The following is a 20808-nucleotide window of genomic DNA, read 5'->3' as shown; positions in this document are numbered from 1 at the left end:
TCAGGTGCACCCATGGGGTAGCAGAGTGACACTGGACTCTTAGATAATTAAACCAAAGGCCTTCAAAACAATTCCCTTCACTGAGGCAAGAATCTAATATAGTCACTGTTTATTCTTTGGGCATCCATGGACACTCAGGTGTGGGTGTGTGGGGGGGGGGGGGATTAAGACTTTATTGCCTTAAGAGCTGTACGTAGTCATCACCCTTAAGCATAGCAGTGTATGTGCAATTAACCATACTCACATACAGGAGAAAGACAGGAATAAACCAGCCAGGTTGTCAATAGCCAAAAATAGTTATTTATTTATTAATAATTTAAGGTTTTACATTCTTATAATAAATTCCATCTTAAAACTTTTACACCATGAATTAGACTCTCCCTTATTGGCAACTGTGTGCAGGTTCACTGTGCGCACACACAGGTACAAATGCTCGCACATACTTCCAGTTTTATACAAAAAAAAAGAAAAAAAAGACACAAAATATTGCATTTGAGGTGAAGCTCCCTGAAGAATTTGTACAGAGGTAATGCACTGTTTAGCACATCTGAAAGTTTTTAAAAAGTGATCAAAAAATCTCTCATTCAAAGACAAATCTCCTCCCAGATGATCTATTTACAAAAGGTAAGGCAAAAATTAATTTAATTTAAAAATATATATATCATGTGAAACTACATCAAAAGTGTGAGAAAAAAATCACCACAAAGAAAAAAAAATGTATGGAAGAAGAGACTGTTCTTGCTCACAAAACACAATTTGCAAACTTCTCTCCATTGCCATTTCTTCCCCATGGAAAGCTTGCTTCAATTGAACAATAAAATTAAGCATGCTGCAAATATATTCTTTGCATTAAAAACAAAAACAAATAAGAAGAATTTATGAAGAGAACAAAAGTGTAGATGTCCCTTGGATTGACTTCTTGAATACATGTGAATTAAAAAAAAAATGCAAATTGATTCAAGATTAAATATTTACATTGATCAAGTAGCATACTACTGAGCTCCTGGCAAACAAGTAGTTCAGATACACTGAGCTGAAATCTCTTTCTTTGGCTCCTCTAAATAAAAACAGACCAAAAAAAAAAAAAAAAACACCAAACAAACAAAGTCTTCACTGAAGACAGAACCGTATGTCACAGATCCAGAAGCAAAGGAGGAAATAGTATGTAGTTCCAGTCACTAGAGAGCACGTGCTCAGACTGTCCCATCCTACCCGGACCCCTCTGGAAGTCCTCAGATCGGAGCTGCTGCGGGAGCACCCGCGCCCGGGGGTGCTGCCCCCGGCTGGCTGCTCGCTACCTTCCTCCTTCCCAGGGATCTCACCACCTTCCCACCCTTCACAAGAGCAGAGCTCGCTCCGTGTAACCTTTCCTAGCCTGCCTCGGCAGCTGCTTTTTGACACCAGAGACCAGAAAAAGAGAAAGCTGCGTTTGCTTTGCCACTGCCAAAGAGGAACCACTGAGGAAACGATGCCGTGAGGGGCGAGGGAGGCGGCGGGAGCTCACGTGGACTGCAGCGAGTCCACCTGGAAGACGTTCTGGTTGGAAGGGGTGGTGAAATAGAGCTGCTGGCTCGGCGCCCGGTTGTCGCAGGGGCTGCTCAGCCCCAGAGTTCGCTCGAAGTCCAGCAACTGGCCCATGAAGTTGAAGTTGGGCGAAATGTTGGATTTCTTCATCTTGACAATATCGTAGGCATCGTTCATGGACAGATTGAGCTTCTGCATGAGGTAGGCCACCGTCACCGTGACCGAGCGGCTGATCCCCGCCAAGCAATGCACCAGGACCCCGCAGTTCTTCCCCCGAGCTTCATCTGCACAGGGACAGAGAGGCAGAGAAGGGCACGTTAAGACAGTGGGCTCAGCAACCAATCCCACCACACAAACATGTATCAAGTAAGAAGAAGGGGCGATTCCAATCTCAAGGGCTGACAGGGCAATGAAAGAGTTAACTTCACTGGCTTGAAACGAGGACAAGAGGAGACTCCAGCCTCCTAAGCATTCATACCAGAGAGCCAAAGCTGAGAAAAATTAAGAACGAGAGAGAACAAGATGACACTGCATGCCACTGTTTAAAAAGCCACTTTTAAAAGGCACTCTTTGGCTTGGAAATGTGCCTCAAATTCTTGCAGTCCCCTTGCCCCAGCATGGAAATCCTGCAATATGTCACTGAATGCCTTTTATACAGAGCAGCAGACTGCAAAGGTCTATTAAATTATTCTCCAACTGTTGTGCCGCTAACAATGGACGTATTCAGGCATTTTAAAAGAATGAGGGAAGTCACAGGGGACAGCCCATTAGGAGGAACAGGATGTCAACATTGGTTGAAAATGGGTTCCTTTGTAATAGGAAATGCATTACAATGCCTGGAGATTAGTTTCTTTGTGGCTTCCAGCCCACATTTCTTCCTGCTGGGCTCAGATTACCTACACTGGCCACTATTACCGGTATCATTGAACCGGATTACAGCACAGCTTCCCAACAGATAACACGATGCCCACCCCAACGGGGCCACTTCAGACTCCACTAAAATGATTTTTTCCCCAAAAAAGTAGAGCCCCTTAAGTCCAGGGGCCCGTTCTCAGAGCCGACTGTTCAAGGGCTGCCTAACTGAGGCACACAGCCCAAGAGGTAAAATCGTTATTGCCACAAGATTTAATTAAAGCCCTCGCTACACTCTTGCCAGGAATACCGTTATGAATAAGCTGCATTTAAATGCTAAAGTTAGCTTCCTACATCTTTTTGTTTTTATTATACTTACTCTTCAGTAACATGAAGAGGAAGATTTTGTTTGTTTTATAACGGGTTTAAAAATATCCCCCATCCTGCACATTGCTCCGTGCCCAGCTTCCGCACAAGCTGCTCTGGGAAGATTCCCACACCGACCCGACAGCCGCTTAAGGCAGGGATATGTGTCTGCACCCTGCAACCATGGGTCAAAATTCACCAGCTTTCATTGGTAACCCTGGGAGTAGCACCCGCCCGACTTAAGCCAGCATCAAAAATAAATGATAGATCAATCAATAAATCAGAGAGCCAAACAACCCTCAGAGATGCAGGAAACGCTGCTACTGCTTCTCGCCTGAAATCTCCTGAATTCTGCAAAAGAAACTGCATTCTGCAGCTTGACACATATTTGTTAGCGAGCAAGCGGGTCTCACCTATGAAGGAGATGGCCTCAGGAAAGAATTGGGACAGGTTTTGGCTCCAGTGGTCAGAGATGGGGATCTGCTTGTACTTAAATTCGCCAGCGTTTTCAAAGAGATTAGGCAGGTTGGGGGTAACATTCAAGATGTATTTGATGCCAAACTCTTCCAAAACGTCCAGGTTAGTGGAGTCCTTGGCACAGCCTAAGTAGAGGTAGGGTAAAATCTCCACCGGGAAGGAAGGCTGGTTGTTGGACAGCGGGCTGCCATCCGAGTCGGTGGCACTGTTGGGGTCTCTGTCAATGTCAGACTCGATGTCTGAGGAGGAATCGGAGCTGATCCGGAGGCCCCCCAAGCCCAGCACCGGCAGGGGAGGGGAGCTGCTGCTACACGAGCTGTCTAGGTTAGTTTCACAGTGCAGGGCGAACTCGGCCTGGAACTTGCTGAAACCACCTGGGGGGGAAAGCAAGGCAGGAAAAAAAAAAAATGCAACCTGATATAAGACGGCAGATTGACTTATTTCTCCGCTCCGGTTCCTAATGGGCATCCGCTTCCCACCCCCTGAGCCCCAGGGAAAAGAATAAACCTAAGTCACACTCTCACGCAAGGCGGACTAAGGGAAAAGAAGGTTTAGCAAAATCGCCCGCTGCGACGGGGGGGGGGCTCCATATGATCAAGATTAAAGCTCGGTGCCGCTGCGCCCTGCCGGGGACCTCTGCAGCGATGTCAGGGCAATCCCCTCCTGCCCCCAGCCTCTCGCTGGGGTCTCTGTCCTGCACAGGCCGCCCCGGCGGCTCCAGCCGTCAGGGTCTCTGTGCCCAAAGCAAGAGCAGGGACACGGGAGCGCAGGGGGGAAATCCTCCTGCCCGGCTTTTCCTAGTGCTAGCGCGCAGCGCCCAGGGAAGGCTGCAGGCCGGCCCCGGGGCTCCGCATCCCCCCCGTCCCACTGCGACCCCCGGCAAGCAGCGAGGCCCCCCAAGCCCCCGTCCCGGTGACGGCTCTCACCTTCCAGGTAAAACGCCTTGCAGCCCTCGTCCTTGAGGCGCTTGAGCAGCAGCCCCAGCACGGACTCGCCGCCCGTGTTCTCGTTCCAGTCGCGGCTGTGCTCGTCGTAGAGCACCACGGTGTCGGTGCCGCAGCGGCGGGCGAAGCGCTCGCGGTCCTCCTCGCTGCTCGAGACGAGCGAGCGCAGCGGCAGGTTGCCCTTCTGCAGGCGCCGCAGCATGATGCCGGGGATGGCCACGTTGATGGCCGACTCGATGTGCGACGACTCGTACAACTCCTGCGGCCGGCAGTCCATCAGCAGCAGCCGCTCGTTGCCCATCTCCAGTTGCTCGTTCAGCCACGCCACGGATTTACTAATCGCCATCTCCGACGCGAAAGGGACGGGTCTGAACGTATCTAGCATGAGGAAGGACGGCGGGAGCGGAGCGAGCCCTGGGAGCGCCCCTCTCTTTCCCTCGCTCCCTCACAGGGACATGCGGCGAGCGGCTGCGCCTCCAACTCCGCACAACTTATCTCCCTCCGCCCCAGGGAAATGAATCACGCAGCCCCCCCCGCGCCGCCTCCCCCGCGCCGGGCGGTGCGGTGGAGTCACGGGGAGGCAAGAGCGCGCGGCTGCGCGCGGGCACGCGTGTGTGTGTGTGCGCGCAGCGCACGCAGCGCGCTCCTCTATTTTCTCAATGAATCCCTGAATGAACCTGCCTAATCGCCTCTGCAGCCCAAGCCCTGCGGCTTTTCCCTTTTTTTTTTTTTTGTTTTGTTTTCCCTCCGCCCCGGGTGAATGAAATCCAATTAGCGCGCCCGGCTCGGCGGCAGCGCCGGCCCCTGTCCCTGTCCCCCGTCCCTGTCCCTGTCCCTGTCCCCGCGCGGCGCCCCGCGCGCCCGGCGCCTCCTCAATGGCCACGGCGGCGGCGGCGCCTCAATGGGTACATGCGGCGGCGCAGCCAATGGGCGCGCGCGGAAGGGGCCGTTGCCGCGGCGACGGGCCGGCTGGAACAGGCCGCGCCGATGAATTGTTAATGAGTTTGTCATTCACAAAAACGGAAAGGAATTTCCGCTCCGGATGCGCCGCGCGCAAACGAGCGGCAGCCGCGGCGCGGCGGGGGGGCAGGTGAGGCCCCCCCGCTCCCCTCCCCCCGCGGCTGCGGCCGTGGCGCGGAACAAAAGGCACCTTCTCTGCTTCCATATTGGCCTCCTAAATCCCAAGACCCTGGGGAAACCCTGTTACTCCCCGCCCGGTCCCTTGTGCTGCTCTGAGCCTGCTTTTTTGTTTTTTTTTTCTTTCTGTTTTCATTTTATTTTTTCATGAGGGCATTGCGGGATTTTTATTTCATTATTTATTTTTTAAAGGGAGGCGGGCAGCCCTTTTGTCCTCAGCTGATCTTTAGCGCGGCTGAAGGGTAAACCCCGAGCTAATCTCTCCCTTCCTACGCCAGCCGGCTTTATCGGGCGGCGGAAACGCCGCGGAGGATCCGGCGCCCCGCGACGAGCCCGGCGGCGGGAGCGCTCAGGAAGCCCCTTGCGGAGCCCCGACGGGAGAAGGCGGCGGGGAGCAGCGACCCGCCGCGGGGGACGGAGCGGGGCTGCTCAGAGCCCGTTATAGACCCGGGTAAACGCTAGTGGTGCGAGTGCCGCCTCTGAGGCGCCCGCGGACCCCGCCGCTTCCCCTGCCGCCCCTGCGAGCGCCGGGGGGCGCGGGGAGGCCGGGCCGGGGCCCCGCGGCAGCAGCGGGGCCGGCGCCGCGTTTCCTGCGCGGAAGGCGAACGTGGTCTTCATTAAAGTGGGGATCGCAGTCACAGCCGTTTCAAGAAGCAAAAGCCCCAGATGGCAGCAACAACATGTTCCCGGCAAAGATTTTTGCAGGATCCTGCATTGCTCCCTGTTTTGGAGGCTTAAAAGTGGGGCAGGTTGCATAAACCTTTCCCTGTCCGTAGGGGGGAATTTGGCCTAGCTGATGGGAGATGCTCTGGAAACACGTGCAAACCCTGTGAAGCACATCCCATACCTCAGCAGCCCTTGCCATCCCAGCCCTGCCTTTGCAGGGTCCCCATGTTGTTCTTACCAGGTGCTTCCCTTGTTTTTCATAGCTGGGTGATCAGGGGCTGCTGTTTAAATGTTTATAGCTGGGACAGATCAAAGCAGATGTTTCTTATTTATTTATTTATTTTCTGTTGTGTTTTCTGCTATATTTAAGACTCACCCAGGTCATGGCTCCTGCAGTATGGCAGACTTCAGGGCTATGGTGCTTTGCTTTGCTCTGTGGCAGTATGACAGGTGGCACCATCCTAGTAAACTGAATAATCAGATCATAATTTGTCATACTCCCCCCCACCTTTTAATTTAAAGTTGAGTTTATTTTCCACCCTTCTTCCCAAGTACATCAGACCAACTCCTGCTCAAATTTCACAAAATTAGATAATTCAGGCCTAAGCCACTCTTAACCATGGATTTCAAGCCAGAAAATGGAATTTCTGGAAATGGAAGTGCTGTATAGCCTGAACAATTGAAATGGAAATTCTCAAGTGTTTTTAATTGCAGTCATCTTATAAGTGCTATATAATACAATGCTTGTCTTGTAACCATTTTGAACATTTCTGATTACTCATTTATGTTAATAATCAGCTGTGTTTTCTGTTAATTTTCATCCCAACAGCACCCTCAGAAGAAACCTCAAAAGATCAATTCTCGCTTATGGGGTTGCCTTCTTCCTCTTCCCTCCCTCTCCCCTACCCCAAAATGGGTCAGATAAGAAAAAACAAGAAAATGGACTCATATTAAACCATAGCGAATATGACCTAAAAGAGACAGGCACAAATTCAGTATGACGTTCTGACAAGTCCCAGCAAGCTTGACACAGTGATAAATACAAATCATGTCATGTAATTGTTAGCTAACATGATTCTTCAAGGTTACACTGTACTTTGCTTATGTTTTTAAAATGAAGATGCACAGAGAAACACCAATGCATTACAGAGTTTGGATGTGAAAAAAACAGAAAAAGCCCCAAATTGTTTGCATCAAATACTTCCATATTCATATAAGGTATACTCGCCTTTCTGATGACTAAAATATTTTAGGAAGAAAATATGTTCTGGTTATCATTTTCAGGGCATTTTAAGTGACGCTTTATGGCAGTAGTTTAAAATAAAATCTTAGTCATTCAACATTTTAAATGAAAATTTCATATTGTGCAAGCAGTTTATCAAACCCATGGCAATACCTACCTAATAATAATGTAATTATAAATCATAATAATACTTGAAGAAGTTTTGTCTACAGATTTCAAAACACACATCAAAGGCAAATAAGGATTAGCATTGTCAGACATGATTGAAATGTTGTGAGCATTGAGATTAAATATATATGAAGGCAATAAAAAGTTAGATGAAGCATCCTCAAGAGAGCTCTATTTCCCAAATGGAGCTGGGTGCAGAGGTTTGTTATGATGATGGCTGGTGACAGCTCATTGCATGGCAGGAGTCAGGGGGTGCCGTTTGCAGCGTTTGGAGCCAGACAGAAGATCTTGAACTGTGCCAGAGTTAAACAAGTGCAATACAGGTAGCATTTGAACTTATACCAGGACTTCCTTCACAACACACAAACTGAAGATCACCATAGGAGAATGAAAGCCTGTGTGGCAAGTTATTATCTTTGTGTTCACATATGCATATGTGCTCATTTTCCTTTCCCAATCTGAGCCGTGCTGGTCCCATCAGTGGCTGAGGACATGCAGGAGCGGACTTAGTTGCACCACCATCTAATGCTTTGTCACAGCCAGATCTACAGGCAAGCCTCACCAACAGGTCATTTAGCCTCAAGGCTCAAATTTCTTTTATAATTATAGACAGCAGGAAGAGCCTATTGCTCTTAGCCACAATCACCTCTCATCTGCCCAGCCACAAGCACAGTTGGCCTTTGAACCTTGCAGTGTTCATTTCTGGGCTTTGTGTCTCTATTTTTGGCTCCCTGGCTGTGGATAAAATCCCTTCCACCCAGTGCAAAGCGTATTCATCACTGAAGACCTACACTGCTGGCTTTAGGCCCATGAACCCCCTGCTTGATCTTCTGCTCTCCTTGAGTGTCCAAGATTGTTCCAGTCTTAGTGCAATCTTAGTGGGTAAGAGCCATTGGGTGGGGGGTGACGATTCAAGTTTAGGATTGCTCCTCTCAATTTCTTCCTGTCTTCCCCCGTAACAGCAACCTTAGCACTGAATGGGACAGACAGGCTGTCCAGGTAGCATAATGAGAGAGAGGTACCAAAAAGGCAGATATTGATGGCATTTTGGAACCAGGCAGGCTGGGCCGCTGTGGGAAACTCCACAATGTGGGGTGCTGAGATATGGTCAAGCCACTAATTGCAGTTGAGATGTCTTCTTGCATTAGATGTGAAGGACATGATTATTATTATTATTATTTTAAATAGGGTGCTTTCTTCCTCTAAAGATGGAACTTTACAACTCTTTTCTATTTGATTTGGAGCAAGATTCAGCAGGAGCTTTGCTCTTTCTTGGGTCAGGCCTTTCCCACTTAGCATAAATAAATATTCACTAGAGCAATGAATATTATTTTAGTGAATAAATATTCGCCAGAACTCCAGTCATGGTTTCCCACCCACTGATGTCCCAAATCAAAGTGACAGAGACACCTTTTATCCTCACGCTGGTTAAATAGGGCCTGCGAAGTGTGATCCGAGGTCACCCGCTGCAGGAGGCCGAGGAGCAGGGAACATGCCCCTGCATGCTGAGGGGCCAGCTCATCTCAGCACAGGAAATTCAGGTGATTCAAAAATGTCTACAGTGGAAATAGAGGTTTTTTTTCTCACTGGTGGCAATTGGGCATGGATTTTGAGAGCCTTGACTATCAATTAGACAGCAAGTCTGCAGGTACCTGTGATGGCAGTCATTCAACCACAGATGCCAAATTAAATTTTCACATTAAGCTAGTTATTTCCCATAATAATCACTTTCAGGGCGCTTTCAGAGAAGAAAATTTGCACTCCAGAAGTGCTCATATCCCTCCTTTGGCCCTAAATGGGGCCCACAGTTACTAGCACATCTTTTAGATGCCTCAAGTCTGATTCTCACTTCCAGGCTTTTCTGCGAACCCATCTCACTAGTCCTATTAATTTTAGTAGAAGTGAGAATTAAGGGTCTCAGTTTATGCTGGTTTGTGTGAATGATATATTTGAAAATAGAACCAGTCTACGAAACTGTAAAATTTGCCATCCCAGGCCAAGCTGGCCGCGAAGGAGAATGCTCGTGGTGTGCGGCTAGTTTCTGCAGGGTGCTTCAAAGGGAGAACAAAAGTGCTTTATAAAGCATTTTACTTCTTTTATGTAAAGCACAAACAATTTATGGAAATGACATTTAACTGATTATTCAATGTCCAATTATGTATCACATCTAGAATAATTCCTGAAGTCGAAGAAATAAAACGCTGAATGACTCCATTTAGGAAATCCTTTTGACTCAAGTGCTTTCCTTGAAACAGCAAATAGCTGGATGACCTCAAGCACATATTTAATTGTGCCTTGTAATAAAGTAATGTAATTAGCGACTACTTAAGAATGACGCTTTAAAATACTTATCAGGTAACTACGGAAATGCATTGATTAGAGAACTTTTGTTTTCCTTTGACTCCTCTTAGTATAAGCTAAGTTTGCATTTGCATTTACCTTATACAGGAGTTCTCCATTCAAAGCAGTTTTATTTGACAACAAATTACTAATGGCTCCAGACTCCTCCACACTTGGAGGATAAAATCAAGCTTGCAGGAGGGCAGCACAAGGCACACAGTTAGCCAGACTTACATAGTGTCCTGGCCAGACCCACAGGCCAGCACATTTGCCATTTACAGCTACTGAAGGAGGGAGGTCTGAGTACGTGTAAGGGGAAGAAGAGACTTCCAGTTTCCCTCTGCTTCCTTCTTTTTATTTATTTATGTATTTATTTTTCTTTATCTTTTCCCAACAGGTGCTACCACTAGTATAGTGGCCGTTTTGGTGACACTGACCTATATATCACTTCACAGTGGTTTATATTCTGCTGGTGATAGAAACAGAGCAGAGGTAGGTAGAATAATAAAAATGCTGAAAACAAAAGACCAAGTTTGTACATGCTTGTATTGAATGGTGTATGAACTTCAAAGTTTGCAAGTTGCGTGAACTGTCTATTAGAAGCAAGTAAGAAAATCAGACTAAACTACTTGAAAATGGTGCTGAGAGTGGGCAGTTAAATGCAAATACTGGTATGCTGCTAAATTTGGTGGCAGTGGTTAAATGAATAAACCAGCTTACTAGTGGGAGGTCAGTTTTGTATGTCTCTGTGACCTTGGAGGAAAACAGTGCCGCCTATCCAAACATCCTGACCCACAGTTCAGGAATATTTGGTTGCCTGTATAGGCAGAGCAAAGCGTTGGTATTCTTTCTTTACCACTACCCAGTAGTCAGGTCATGTCCAAGTGCTCTGTGCTGGTGCATTCACCTCAGCTGCTGGTGGCTGTGCAGGGGCAGCCTCTATCATGCTATCCTGGGCACATGCACCACACCAGATGAGGCCACCGAGAAAATACCATAATCTCTTTAGCGCTCTCTGTTTTGATGTGCTTGGAAGGGCTTACGAGGCACCAGGCACTAGCATGTGGGCTTATCTGGAAAGGCATTAGTGCTCTACTAAAGTGCATTACTCTGGTAGCACCCTTCCATTTTCATCCCACTTCCTTCCTTACAAAGCAGCAAACCTGACAGCATCATGCACCTCTCTCCACAGTGCTAAAGATTCTTCTTTTATTTGTCTGTGCATTTGGAAGGTCCTTTAATCCCAAATCACTGTCTTGTCACTTGTTCTGACCGTGGGAATAAAGTCTGCCCCGGGGATGTCCGAAGGCTTGTTTAAGGCTGCGAAAAGAGTAAACAAGCACAACGACTGCTCAGCCCAGGTTAAATCAGTTGTGCAGAGAGCAGGGCAAGGGCAGAAGATTACGTAAGAGAAGGATCTTCATCCTGGGACAGGCAGGCTCGGGAAGAGCAACACAGCACGGCTATACACGCTGGCTCCCAAGGGAAAAGATCAGGGGTCTAACCCAGGCTTGAGCTATTCCACTTCCGCTGCCTATTTTTTTATATGGCCACTGAAATGTGTCCTCGGGGCCCGAAGGAGAGGAGCATGCAGGCTGGCTCCAGAGCCATGGACAGACATATGTCCTGACACCTCTCACTGCCATTTCACGCTTCTATTTCACTTTGCACAGATGGGAATGGGTTCCCACAGATGGGTTCCTCCATGGGAACCTCTCCCAGGCCAGGCAAGAGCTACACTGAATGGGGTAAATTCACAGGCAAAAGCAAGAATTTCCTTACTAATACTTCTTGCCAGCTCGCGTTGGTTGGGCTGGGGGTTCCCCACGTGATCTGCTGTCAAAGCCAATTTGGTAGATGTTCACTGTGGGGAAGCACCCATCCAATGGCCTGACCTAGCCGCTAAAGTGCCTTGTTACGGTCTGGGCTAAAAAAAGGGCTCAAATCATGTGCTGAATTTGAAGCGCTGCAGACTCAGAGCAGGCAGCATGTGAGCACACACAGTTACATGAGTGCCCCTGAGATGCAACGGCCCTGCTTTCTGGTCTCATTTGCTAAATCAAAAATAAATTAAAAAAAGCACACAGTAGATAAATTACAGCTGAATAAAGGAGCCACCACACCATCTAACATCCATAGGCCAACCTTCATATGGAAGAAGGAGAGAATTTAGCTGGTGGGAGGAGGAAAGTAGCAGAAAGAACTCTTATAAAATGTTGTTTATTGTTTTGGTTTTGGTCTCCATGCCATTTGACTGCACATGAAATGTTGCAGTCCCTTCAGAAGTTACACATTTTCTGGATCGCAGAAGTATTTGAATGGGAAGATACTGGGTAATACTGAAGTGGAGGAAGTAAGGGCGAGGATTCAGTGGTGCTCCCTTCTGAGTTGGCACTCAGTCACTGTCTCAGCCAGGGGCTAAAATAAGCAACGTGGAGAGAAGTGCTGTCCTGCAAATAAGATGTTTCATGGCCAGCTATAATAACGGGATTCAGAGGGACTATTTTCGTGAAAGAAGTGAGACCTCTGAGTTTCACCTGTACCTGCAGTTCATCAGAAAGAGGAGAGTTTGCTCCTCTGAGGAGGAGCAAGTGGAGGATCAAACTCACAGATCTTGAGATGCTGGAGGCCAAAGTCTCTGCAAGAGTGCCTGGGACAGACACAAGTACCACGGTTCCTTCAGATGAGGGACTCCTCCACCTGGGGTTGTCCTTGCAGTTTCCCTCTCTCTGTTCTACTCTGTGGAATGAGACTATTACATAGCGCAAAGGGCAAAACAGAGTAGGTTGTAGTCGTTTTTGTGCCTCACTTCAGCAAGGAGAATCCAAGACCCAGGCCATTCCTTCTAATCCCAGCTTTGCCCTTGTATGGAGCTAAAACAGATTTTCAACAGTGCTGGCGTTCTTGGCTTCTTCCTCGCTGATGGGTGGGCAGATCCTAAAGATATATATTATCTCTCTTTTTTTTTTCCCCTTTTTTTTCTCCCTGAGTTCGCTGTAACTTTATTGAATCAGGGAAATCACATTAGAATTACGCTATGGATGATGTATCCTGGATGGTTAGGTCTTCAGCTACGTAGAGGAACACTCAGTGACTCAGCCCTGCAATTTTTGGTGGAGTAGGTCTATTCCGGTGTGTGGGTGTTCACAGAACAATTACGTAAGTGTCAGAGTAGCAAGGAACTTTTGACATTTCTGGCAGTTTAACTGAGTTCTTTTCAGTCAAAAAAATACCTGAATTGTTGTTCACTTGCATTAAACACACATCAGTTCCCCAACTGGATTTGGGGGGCATTTTCTGAAGTCTCAGTTGTCAGGGCAAGATATCGGAGCAGCAAGAAAACAGGAGATTTTTCACAGTTACACTGAGACGAACATTTGTGAGAACCACTTTAAATCATGTAAGAGGGTGCGAAAGTTGTTATGCCATATGCCTGGAATTTACTATGGCAAAGCTAATTACTGCCACTGAATGTAAGGGCCCGTCAGCTTTTTCATCATCACACCCACCCTCGACACCTTTTTTTATGAGTTTTAGTTTGCCTGACTTTCTTGCCTGCAGTTTTTGGCTCCAGAATGATAATGCAGCCTTCAAACTAACACTTGCAATGTCTTGCAGCCTATATTCCAGGTGAGTAGATTGGGTACCCCACTTAAGTACGGTGGATATGGAGGTGACTGCTTTTCTTCATGAACTGCACAGGGAAATGAGGAAAACTGTTTTGTCTCCCCAAGAGCAAGATATCTAAATTAGGCATATTAGATCACTGTCCAAATGGCATTTGCAGAGAAGATTTCTCTCTAAGGATTAAAGCGGCCAGAATCATAAGCTAACTGCTGTAAGAATAAAAGAAACAGGGCCTGGCAAGTTTTGCACGTGGAGGCTGATGCATTATGCTGGCCGCTTATGACTTTTAATGGGGCTCAGCCAGCTAAGAATCACAAGAAGGTGCTGAGGAGGCACTCAAAAGCATGAGACATGGAGGGAGTTGTGAAAATAAAGGTCTTCATTTCCGTAGAGGTAGCCACATCAGTGGTCTCTCCGCTAGCACAGAGAAAATGTGTAAGCATATAGCAATTACCAAGCTGAGCAGTTAATGTGTGACAACGGGTAAGAGAAGAGCTCTTGAGGAGTATGTGTCGAGAACCATTCAGGCAGGAATGAGTTGGACAGGAGGTAAAATGTGATAAAGCGGAGTGTGTTGTGCAACATTATCATCTCTTCTTTTTTTTTTTTTTTTTTTTTTTTGTGTGTGCTTTCGATGCCAAAAATCTCCCGTCAAATTAGTCAGTGGATTTTTATTCTGGTTATATACTAAATTTTTCTTGGTATTCTGTATCTTCTTTTACATAGTGAAATTAATGAGGCAGGTCACAGCTTTGAATGGTGATGAGCACCCAGCTGACATGCCCGAGTGACTGTCCAGCACAAGAGCATTTGTCAGTGGCCACTGGAGAGAGTGATCAAAGGGTGGTAGGATGTTTTTCACCTAAAAAGAGTATTTTCTGGAGTCAGCTTCAAAGAAGGGCCCCATGACATGCTCTGTGGGAACGGAGGGACATGGGATCTATCAGCTGCGTGGGTGCTTGCCCACACAGCAAGTTGACTGTTAGCAAGTCCCTGCTGAGACTGGAAATATGTAAGATGAGGACTTTACCAGTGACAGTACATGGTGAGGCATCAGTGAGTTAAATTGTATTCTTTGGGCTCCAACCAATATGTTTTGAGGCAAGAATTTTCCTAATTAAGGAAGGACAACTTCAGCCCAGATGTTCTGGCTTATTAATGTGTGCATTATGTCACCTAGCGTCTTAGCATACAGGAGTTCAATTTATCACTTGCTTCTGAAAATAGCAGCTTCAAAGTTTGAACTTGCACTCATTTCTCCTGTAAAAATCAGAAATTTTGGAAGATCTGCAGTGTGAATCTATGGCCTTATATCACTCGCAGCCTGTTAGACTGAAGGGATTCATTGTTCTGCCGTGTGCGGGAGGAATTGCTTAAATCCACTGAGCAAAAACAAAGAGACTCTCAGTGCCTCATATTTCCTCCCCAGGATCTGTGCAAAGTAAATAAAGGAACTATGTCTTCTGCATTAAGTACTCAGGATGAGAGCACTCTTCGCCCTAGCCCAGTGCTTTCAATCACTACCCATGTCAATGCATATAGTTACTCAGAGAAAACTGGAGCAAAGTGAGCACAGGTTCTTGCATACCAAGAGCTAGCTCTGCAAGCTCACTGATTAAATTAATCTCTCTGAGATTCAGACACAGACTAATCAGTTAAAAACAATTGCTCCCACTCCTTTGAGACTCCTTATATGTGATGTCTCTGCTATGTCAGGTGGGTGAGTAGTGCTACACACCTCCCGGGGAGGTCGTTTGCCCACATCATTCATCTTCTAAACACCGGCAGCTAGGGCAACCTCAAAAATGTACAACAGGACATTGCCTTGGAAGGGATTTGTTAACTGTTAACATTTTTTTTCCCTGAACACCTACAAGTGTAAATACACGAATGCTGCATTATTAACTGCAAAAGCTGAGAGATGTATTGCTACAGGGAAAAGAATGATTTCAATCTGCTAATCACCAGCTGCAAACCTGCTGCTTTCTACTGAGGAAGTATCACTTGATTCAAACGCTTTGATGCTTTTTACTTCATCTGAGTAAGATGATAGGTGTTCTCAGGCACAGAGAGACTGGACAGGAAACAAACAGAGCAGGAGATCCTGCAATTTGAGTGGGAAGGCAGCTGTAGGTAAACAGAACCAGTTCTCTTCATCGGTGTGTTCTGTGACAAATAACAGCCATGACATTAAAATAGCAAGAAACAATAAGAAAACTCCATTAGAGTAACAGCAGCCTGTGCTGAAAACAAACAAACAAACACAAACATTTCAAATTGTAATATATCCCCTTCCTGTGAGTAGTGTTATAGAAGTTTTTCAAGTTTGGTTAGCTGAGATAGTAAAGCAAAAACAGTGTCTGGAATAGGACCTATGATACTGATTGTCTGTTCCCCCTTACCAGCAAAGTCTGCATTGTTTTTGCATCAATCACTGCAAAAATATATTGCATATTATTTTAGAAGGCAAATGAGACCAAAAATGCAGAGAAATTAACCAAGGGCTTTTTCTTCTTTGGGCTTGGAATTGATCCATCACTCTGATTAAGCTGAATTCAGCTTATTTCCTTTAAAAAGAGGAAGAAAATGAACATCTGACCTCGGCGATGGTAGGAATGAGATGAGAAAACCATGCAAGAGAGATCAGAGCTGGTTTCATCAAGAGGTCAGGAGTAAGGTGAAGGTGCCACCAGTACCTCCCCTGCACCACGTCCCATGTATCTGCACATGTCCAATGTTGTTGCCCTCATCTCCCTTCTTCCCCCACTTCTGCCTGACCTTCATGCTCACACCTCCAGAAAGAGGTGAGCTGCCTCCATTAACTACGTTAACTCCTGAGCACATGTAGGGTTGTGAGGCACCCTAGGGTAAGAGCATTACATCAGCTGCCAGGAGAGAAGTGAGCATTTGCTGCGGCTGTTTTTGCATAAGGTCACTCCTTAGACTGGTCTTTTTAGGGGCAGCAAGGAGACTCTTTGCTCCCCAATGGGCTGCTGAGTTGCAGCTGAGGTCAGGTAAAAGGAGAAAGGTCTAGACCGAAGGGGACTGTTAAATTTGAGACAGCAGGTCCACTGGAAACATCTTTACCTGAGAACAAGCCAACCATTTAGCCCTTCTCTGAGATCTCCCTGCTTGCATGAGGAGAAAAGACCTTAGCACAAGTATCCTTACATAGAGATTTTTTTATTTCATTCTTCATAATCTAGCAAGAACAGTTGTTGAAACTCAAGGTGGCTGGACGAGAAGGCACCTCAGACTTCTCTGTGAGTATAGACTGGTTCATTTTTGGAGGAAGTACTAAAAGCTTCTTGAGAAGAGGTTGGGAAGCTTGTGTTTTCTGAGTCCTTTCTTCCCCTCCTGTCTAAAGAAGGCTTTCTCAGAAGCAATCTGCTTTTGGAAGACACAGCGCTTCCAGGAATCTATAGTCACTACCTACCTGGAAGAAAGAAGATGGGGTATCATTTCAGAGGAATCAAAATCAGTCCCTGAGATATGTACGTCAAAAGATTTTTCTTGAGGTTTTTTTTAGCACAAGGTCCACATTCCTCTGAAAAGTCTATGTTTTCAAGGGGTTCCTTGGAATCTGTGTGCTATATTTGCTGCACTGAGTGGCCCTTGGATCAAGGTGAATATTACGTTCCAAGAATTAGGGCTTTTAGCTGAAGCTACTCAGGGATCATGTCAAAAAATATTTTTGCCATGCTGTCGGTGACATTTGTGAGTGACGGAAAACCATCCATATGGTTAAACAGACTATCTCCACTCCCCCACAAGTAGTGACTTAGAGGATGAAAGTAATATTCATCCTGATCGTCTGTTTTGTAACAGGATATTTATCTCAAGCTTTTCAAGAGGAGGGGAATGGGCAGTAAGACAGAGTCTGTAATAGATTATTGGTGCCGTAGCTGAGAACAGAGCCAGAGCATGGGCAGGGTGAAGCGTTTGGTAAGGCACAGAGAAGGAAATCTCCCCAAGCCCAGCCCTGCTATTGCCCAGGAAGAGTGTCTGTGATAATATGAGGAGGGCTGGGGTGGCTTTGGTCCAGTGAAGACAAAGTCACTATTCTGACTTATGCTGGCCCAGAACATGGCTCAGTGTTTATGGTCTTGTAACTGATTTCATTTAAACTCCAGTTCTGAATGAAGGAGCATGAAAATTTCAAAGCTCTTTGCTTCTCCTCAGGGCTCCCAGTATTAATAGCTGAGGTGAACTGTAGTCCATTGATTTAAAGCACCTGTGCTTCTGAAAGTCAGGACTTTATCAATTTTTTATCACTTACACAGGAAGCAGTGCTGGGCTTAATGTTATTTATCCAGCTGGACATATTGACTTTGACTGAGGAGATCAAAGCATTGGGGTAAGGGATTGTGTAACATCTTCCTATAAGACCTGTCAGGGGTGAATTTACCAAAGCCTGAAGCTTTGATTGATGATCATTCTGTATGAGCGTGCAGCATCAGGCAGCGCACAATAAACCCTTTCTCTTAATAGAGCTGCAGGCAGTGACACCTTTAGATGTGCATATTTTGAAACACATTTCATCACCTCCTGCGATATAACAGTACACAAAGGCCTGGAGGGAACACCTGAAACTGAGCTTCCCCTGTGAGAGTAAATGGTTCCAAGGAAGTGACCCAAAACCCTTAGAGATCTAGCTTGCTGTAGCACAAATTTGGAGCCATTAAGGAAAATAAGGAAAATGAGTTAGTTGCCTTTTTTTTTTTTTTTGGCTGTTGTAATACTGGATTCCCAGGAGGTGAGAAGCTGGGAGGTGTCGGCTCAGGAGCATAGAGATGCATCCTCCTCCACTCTGCTACGTCCTCCTTGTGGCACCTAAGGCAATAGCACAGCCTGGCACGCACAGCAAGCCCATCTGCAGGGCGAGATAAAAGAGACTCGGTTTCTGGTACCAGTTTCAGGCAAGACATACTACCTTCTGTGGAGTGTGTTCCCCCATCTATTAAGATGCAAAAGGTATTTAATACTCTGTTAAACACTTTGGCATCTTTTATCACCGCTTATTGAGGGTTTATTCACATGGTCTAGCTTTGAAGAGGCAGCTGCTGACCTCTGTCATCTTTTAATGAGCAGAGGCTCCTGCAGAGGTTCAGGAGGGTGTCCTGTCCAAAGGGCACTAAGAGCCTTTCCGAAGAGGCAGACCTTTGCCATTCACTGTGAAGGGAGCCAAGGAAAGTCACCTCCTGTCTCTGTCTCTAACTGGGCCATGCAAAATATCAGTTCTAGTCTAAATAGAATTAAAAAAAAATGCCAACCCCCTCACTCACAGGAGTGTTGCCAGGATGGATGTACTCTTTGGATATTTGCCCTTGCTACAGCAATAGGGGCATGTTCAGAGTGAGAATAGATGAAACACAAGAGACCATTGTCTGAGTTTTTCTCTGAACATCAAATTAAAACCCATCAAGGTTTGTAGTGTTATAGTAGACCCCACTACTGCCTGTCCATGAGTTTTAAAGCCAGGCAGAGCTTCGATCTGCTCTGAAAATTAATGTTAATGTACAAGACAGTGTTGGTCTTTTTCTTGGCTGGGTGCCCAGAGGGCAGACGTTGCCCCAGAGCTTGCCCAGCCCTTAGTCTGGCCAGTCCTGAATGTCCAGGTATGTCCTGTGGGTCTGGCAAACGCTGCCCAAAGCTGAGCTGGCAGGTGCTTGCCCAAGTCCTCAGCAGTGGGGTTGCAAATTCCCTCTGGAAAAATCATCTTATCAGGAGCAGCAAGGGCATTTTGGGTAACAGTAAGGGGGTTGATGCTGCTAAGGTTTTTTTCCATATGTAATCTTCGTCTTGAGTGTAGTCTTCACAGCCTTCTTCCTGAGTGTAGTGCTGCTGGTGCATAACTGGTCCATAGGTTACACTGTGTAGAGAGATCCTCTGTCCTGCAGAACGTCAGTAGCTCAAAATTTTCCTATGGGCTTTTCCTTTTTTTTTTTTTTTCTTTTTGTTTCCAGCTACAAGCAAACAAACAAAGCCTAAATATTTGTAGTGTGGTTTGCATGGCTCAAGGACTCAGGATGATTAAAGGCAGGAGCTGTATAGAGACATCCAGAAATGATTGCTTTTAACGAGACAGGAACTTTGTCTGAAAACAGGATGACCTGCTGCAAAAGACGCCAGCAAATCCCCGTAGAGCTTTAGAAAAAACAAGCAGGCGCCTGAGTGTGCTTAAAAAAAAAAAAAATCCCTCCTAGTAATAAAAAGGCATGTAAGGGTAAACAGGAAAAGAGCACTCCACACTGAGCAGCCTGGAGGAGGAAAGGCTGGGAAGAGCTCTGATCTGAAAACCCGATATGGAAACTGAAGGGAAAGATTTCTTAATATTCTTCGGCACCAGCTCCCTGTGAAAACACAGTGTCAGTGCAGCTCTGAGTGGCAGCTGCCTACTAGTTGCCTTTATCCCAGTCATACGGAGGTTTGGGGAGACTTGCGTGGGCTACAGGTTTTGTTGGCTTGCTTTGACGGCCAAATAAGCAGCTTTTTGGGCTCGCATGGAATGCAGGCATGCACTTCTAATGCAAAAGTTCCTTGATAGAATTAGCTTTACATACCTGTGTAGTATTAATATTGCAGTATAGCTCACTCTTCCAATTTTAGTGTGAAACACATGATATATGTGATCATATGATTATGATATAAGCTAAGCCTCAGCTTCTGAAGTCTCGTGATATCATGAAAATCTCACATTTTATGTAACTGGAACAAAGTCTTCATAGACTTCATGCCTAAGAAAGGAAATCTTGAAATCACAGAGACTGCGCACCCTAACATATAGACTGAAACCTATACTTTTGCTATTTTTTGGTGATGAATTTTAAAATCACATACATTTTTGAGATTGCATTTAGTATATTTGTGTTTGGGCTTTACCACTCTGACAACTTTTGCTTGTTGCTAGTATTTTCCAGATCAAATATTAGGCAAGTCCCCTACGGCAGTCTCCTTACCACTGGGGAGGTATAACAACACGCACTATGGGGTGCGTATGCAGTATCAGACCCACAGTGCTAGGTGCTTTGCAGCAAGTTTTTACTTTATCTTTTTTTTTTTTTTTTTTTTTTTAACCACTCCAAGGTCAAACACTTCCTCAGAACTGAAATAACTTATTGCAGCTTGTGTCCATATGCAGCCAGACTCAGCAGGCCAGAAAATCCATTAAAAAGTTCGTCCTCTCAAACATGAGACCTGGCCCCTACGAAAGGCAGGAGAGGGAGCTGAGATGTAGGAACAAGCACTGCTCACTTCTGGACACCAAGCAGCTCTGGGCAGAAGGCAGGGGCTGGTGCCATGAGCTCAGCAGTGGCAGCGGCTCTGACCTCAGCCGAAGCAGCACGGCTTCTCTTCTTCTTTTGGTAGCCTATCAAGAAAACACTGTAGTTAGAAGAGATATCCCTGGCCTTACAGGCACTGCTATGAGTTACACAGAGATTTTTGTCTTGTTTTCCCTCAGCG

The 20808-nt window shown here is 46.2% G+C and overlaps 1 protein-coding gene across 1 annotated transcript; it reads right to left on the bottom strand.

Moving 5' to 3' along the window:
* Nucleotides 1-277: 277 nt before the first annotated feature.
* DUSP6 (dual specificity phosphatase 6) lies at nucleotides 278-4883 on the bottom strand. The gene is made up of 3 exons (XM_088532893.1): nucleotides 4146-4883; nucleotides 3156-3593; nucleotides 278-1808 (listed from the first exon to the last, which is right to left on the bottom strand). Exons 1-3 carry the CDS (start codon nucleotides 4546-4548, stop codon nucleotides 1501-1503), a joined length of 1149 nt encoding a protein of 382 aa, XP_088389019.1. The 5' UTR covers nucleotides 4549-4883; the 3' UTR covers nucleotides 278-1500.
* Nucleotides 4884-20808: the final 15925 nt, after the last annotated feature.

This window comes from Tinamus guttatus, unplaced genomic scaffold (genome assembly GCF_059628265.1).
Source record: "Tinamus guttatus ecotype Peru unplaced genomic scaffold, ASM5962826v1 Tinamus_guttatus_pri_ptg000472l, whole genome shotgun sequence".
Taxonomy (NCBI): Eukaryota; Metazoa; Chordata; class Aves; order Tinamiformes; family Tinamidae; genus Tinamus; species Tinamus guttatus.
This window is presented reverse-complemented; position numbering and strand designations above follow the sequence as displayed.

Coding starts and splice junctions, on each gene's coding strand:
- DUSP6 (XM_088532893.1), bottom strand. CDS start 4,548: ATGCTAGATACGTTCAGACCCGTCCCTTTCGCGTCGGAGATGGCGATT. Junction 3,594..4,145: donor CAAGGCGTTTTACCTGGAAG/GTGAGAGCCGTC, acceptor TTTCCCCCCCAG/GTGGTTTCAGCAAGTTCCAG. Junction 1,809..3,155: donor TGAGGCCATCTCCTTCATAG/GTGAGACCCGCT, acceptor GTCCCTGTGCAG/ATGAAGCTCGGGGGAAGAAC.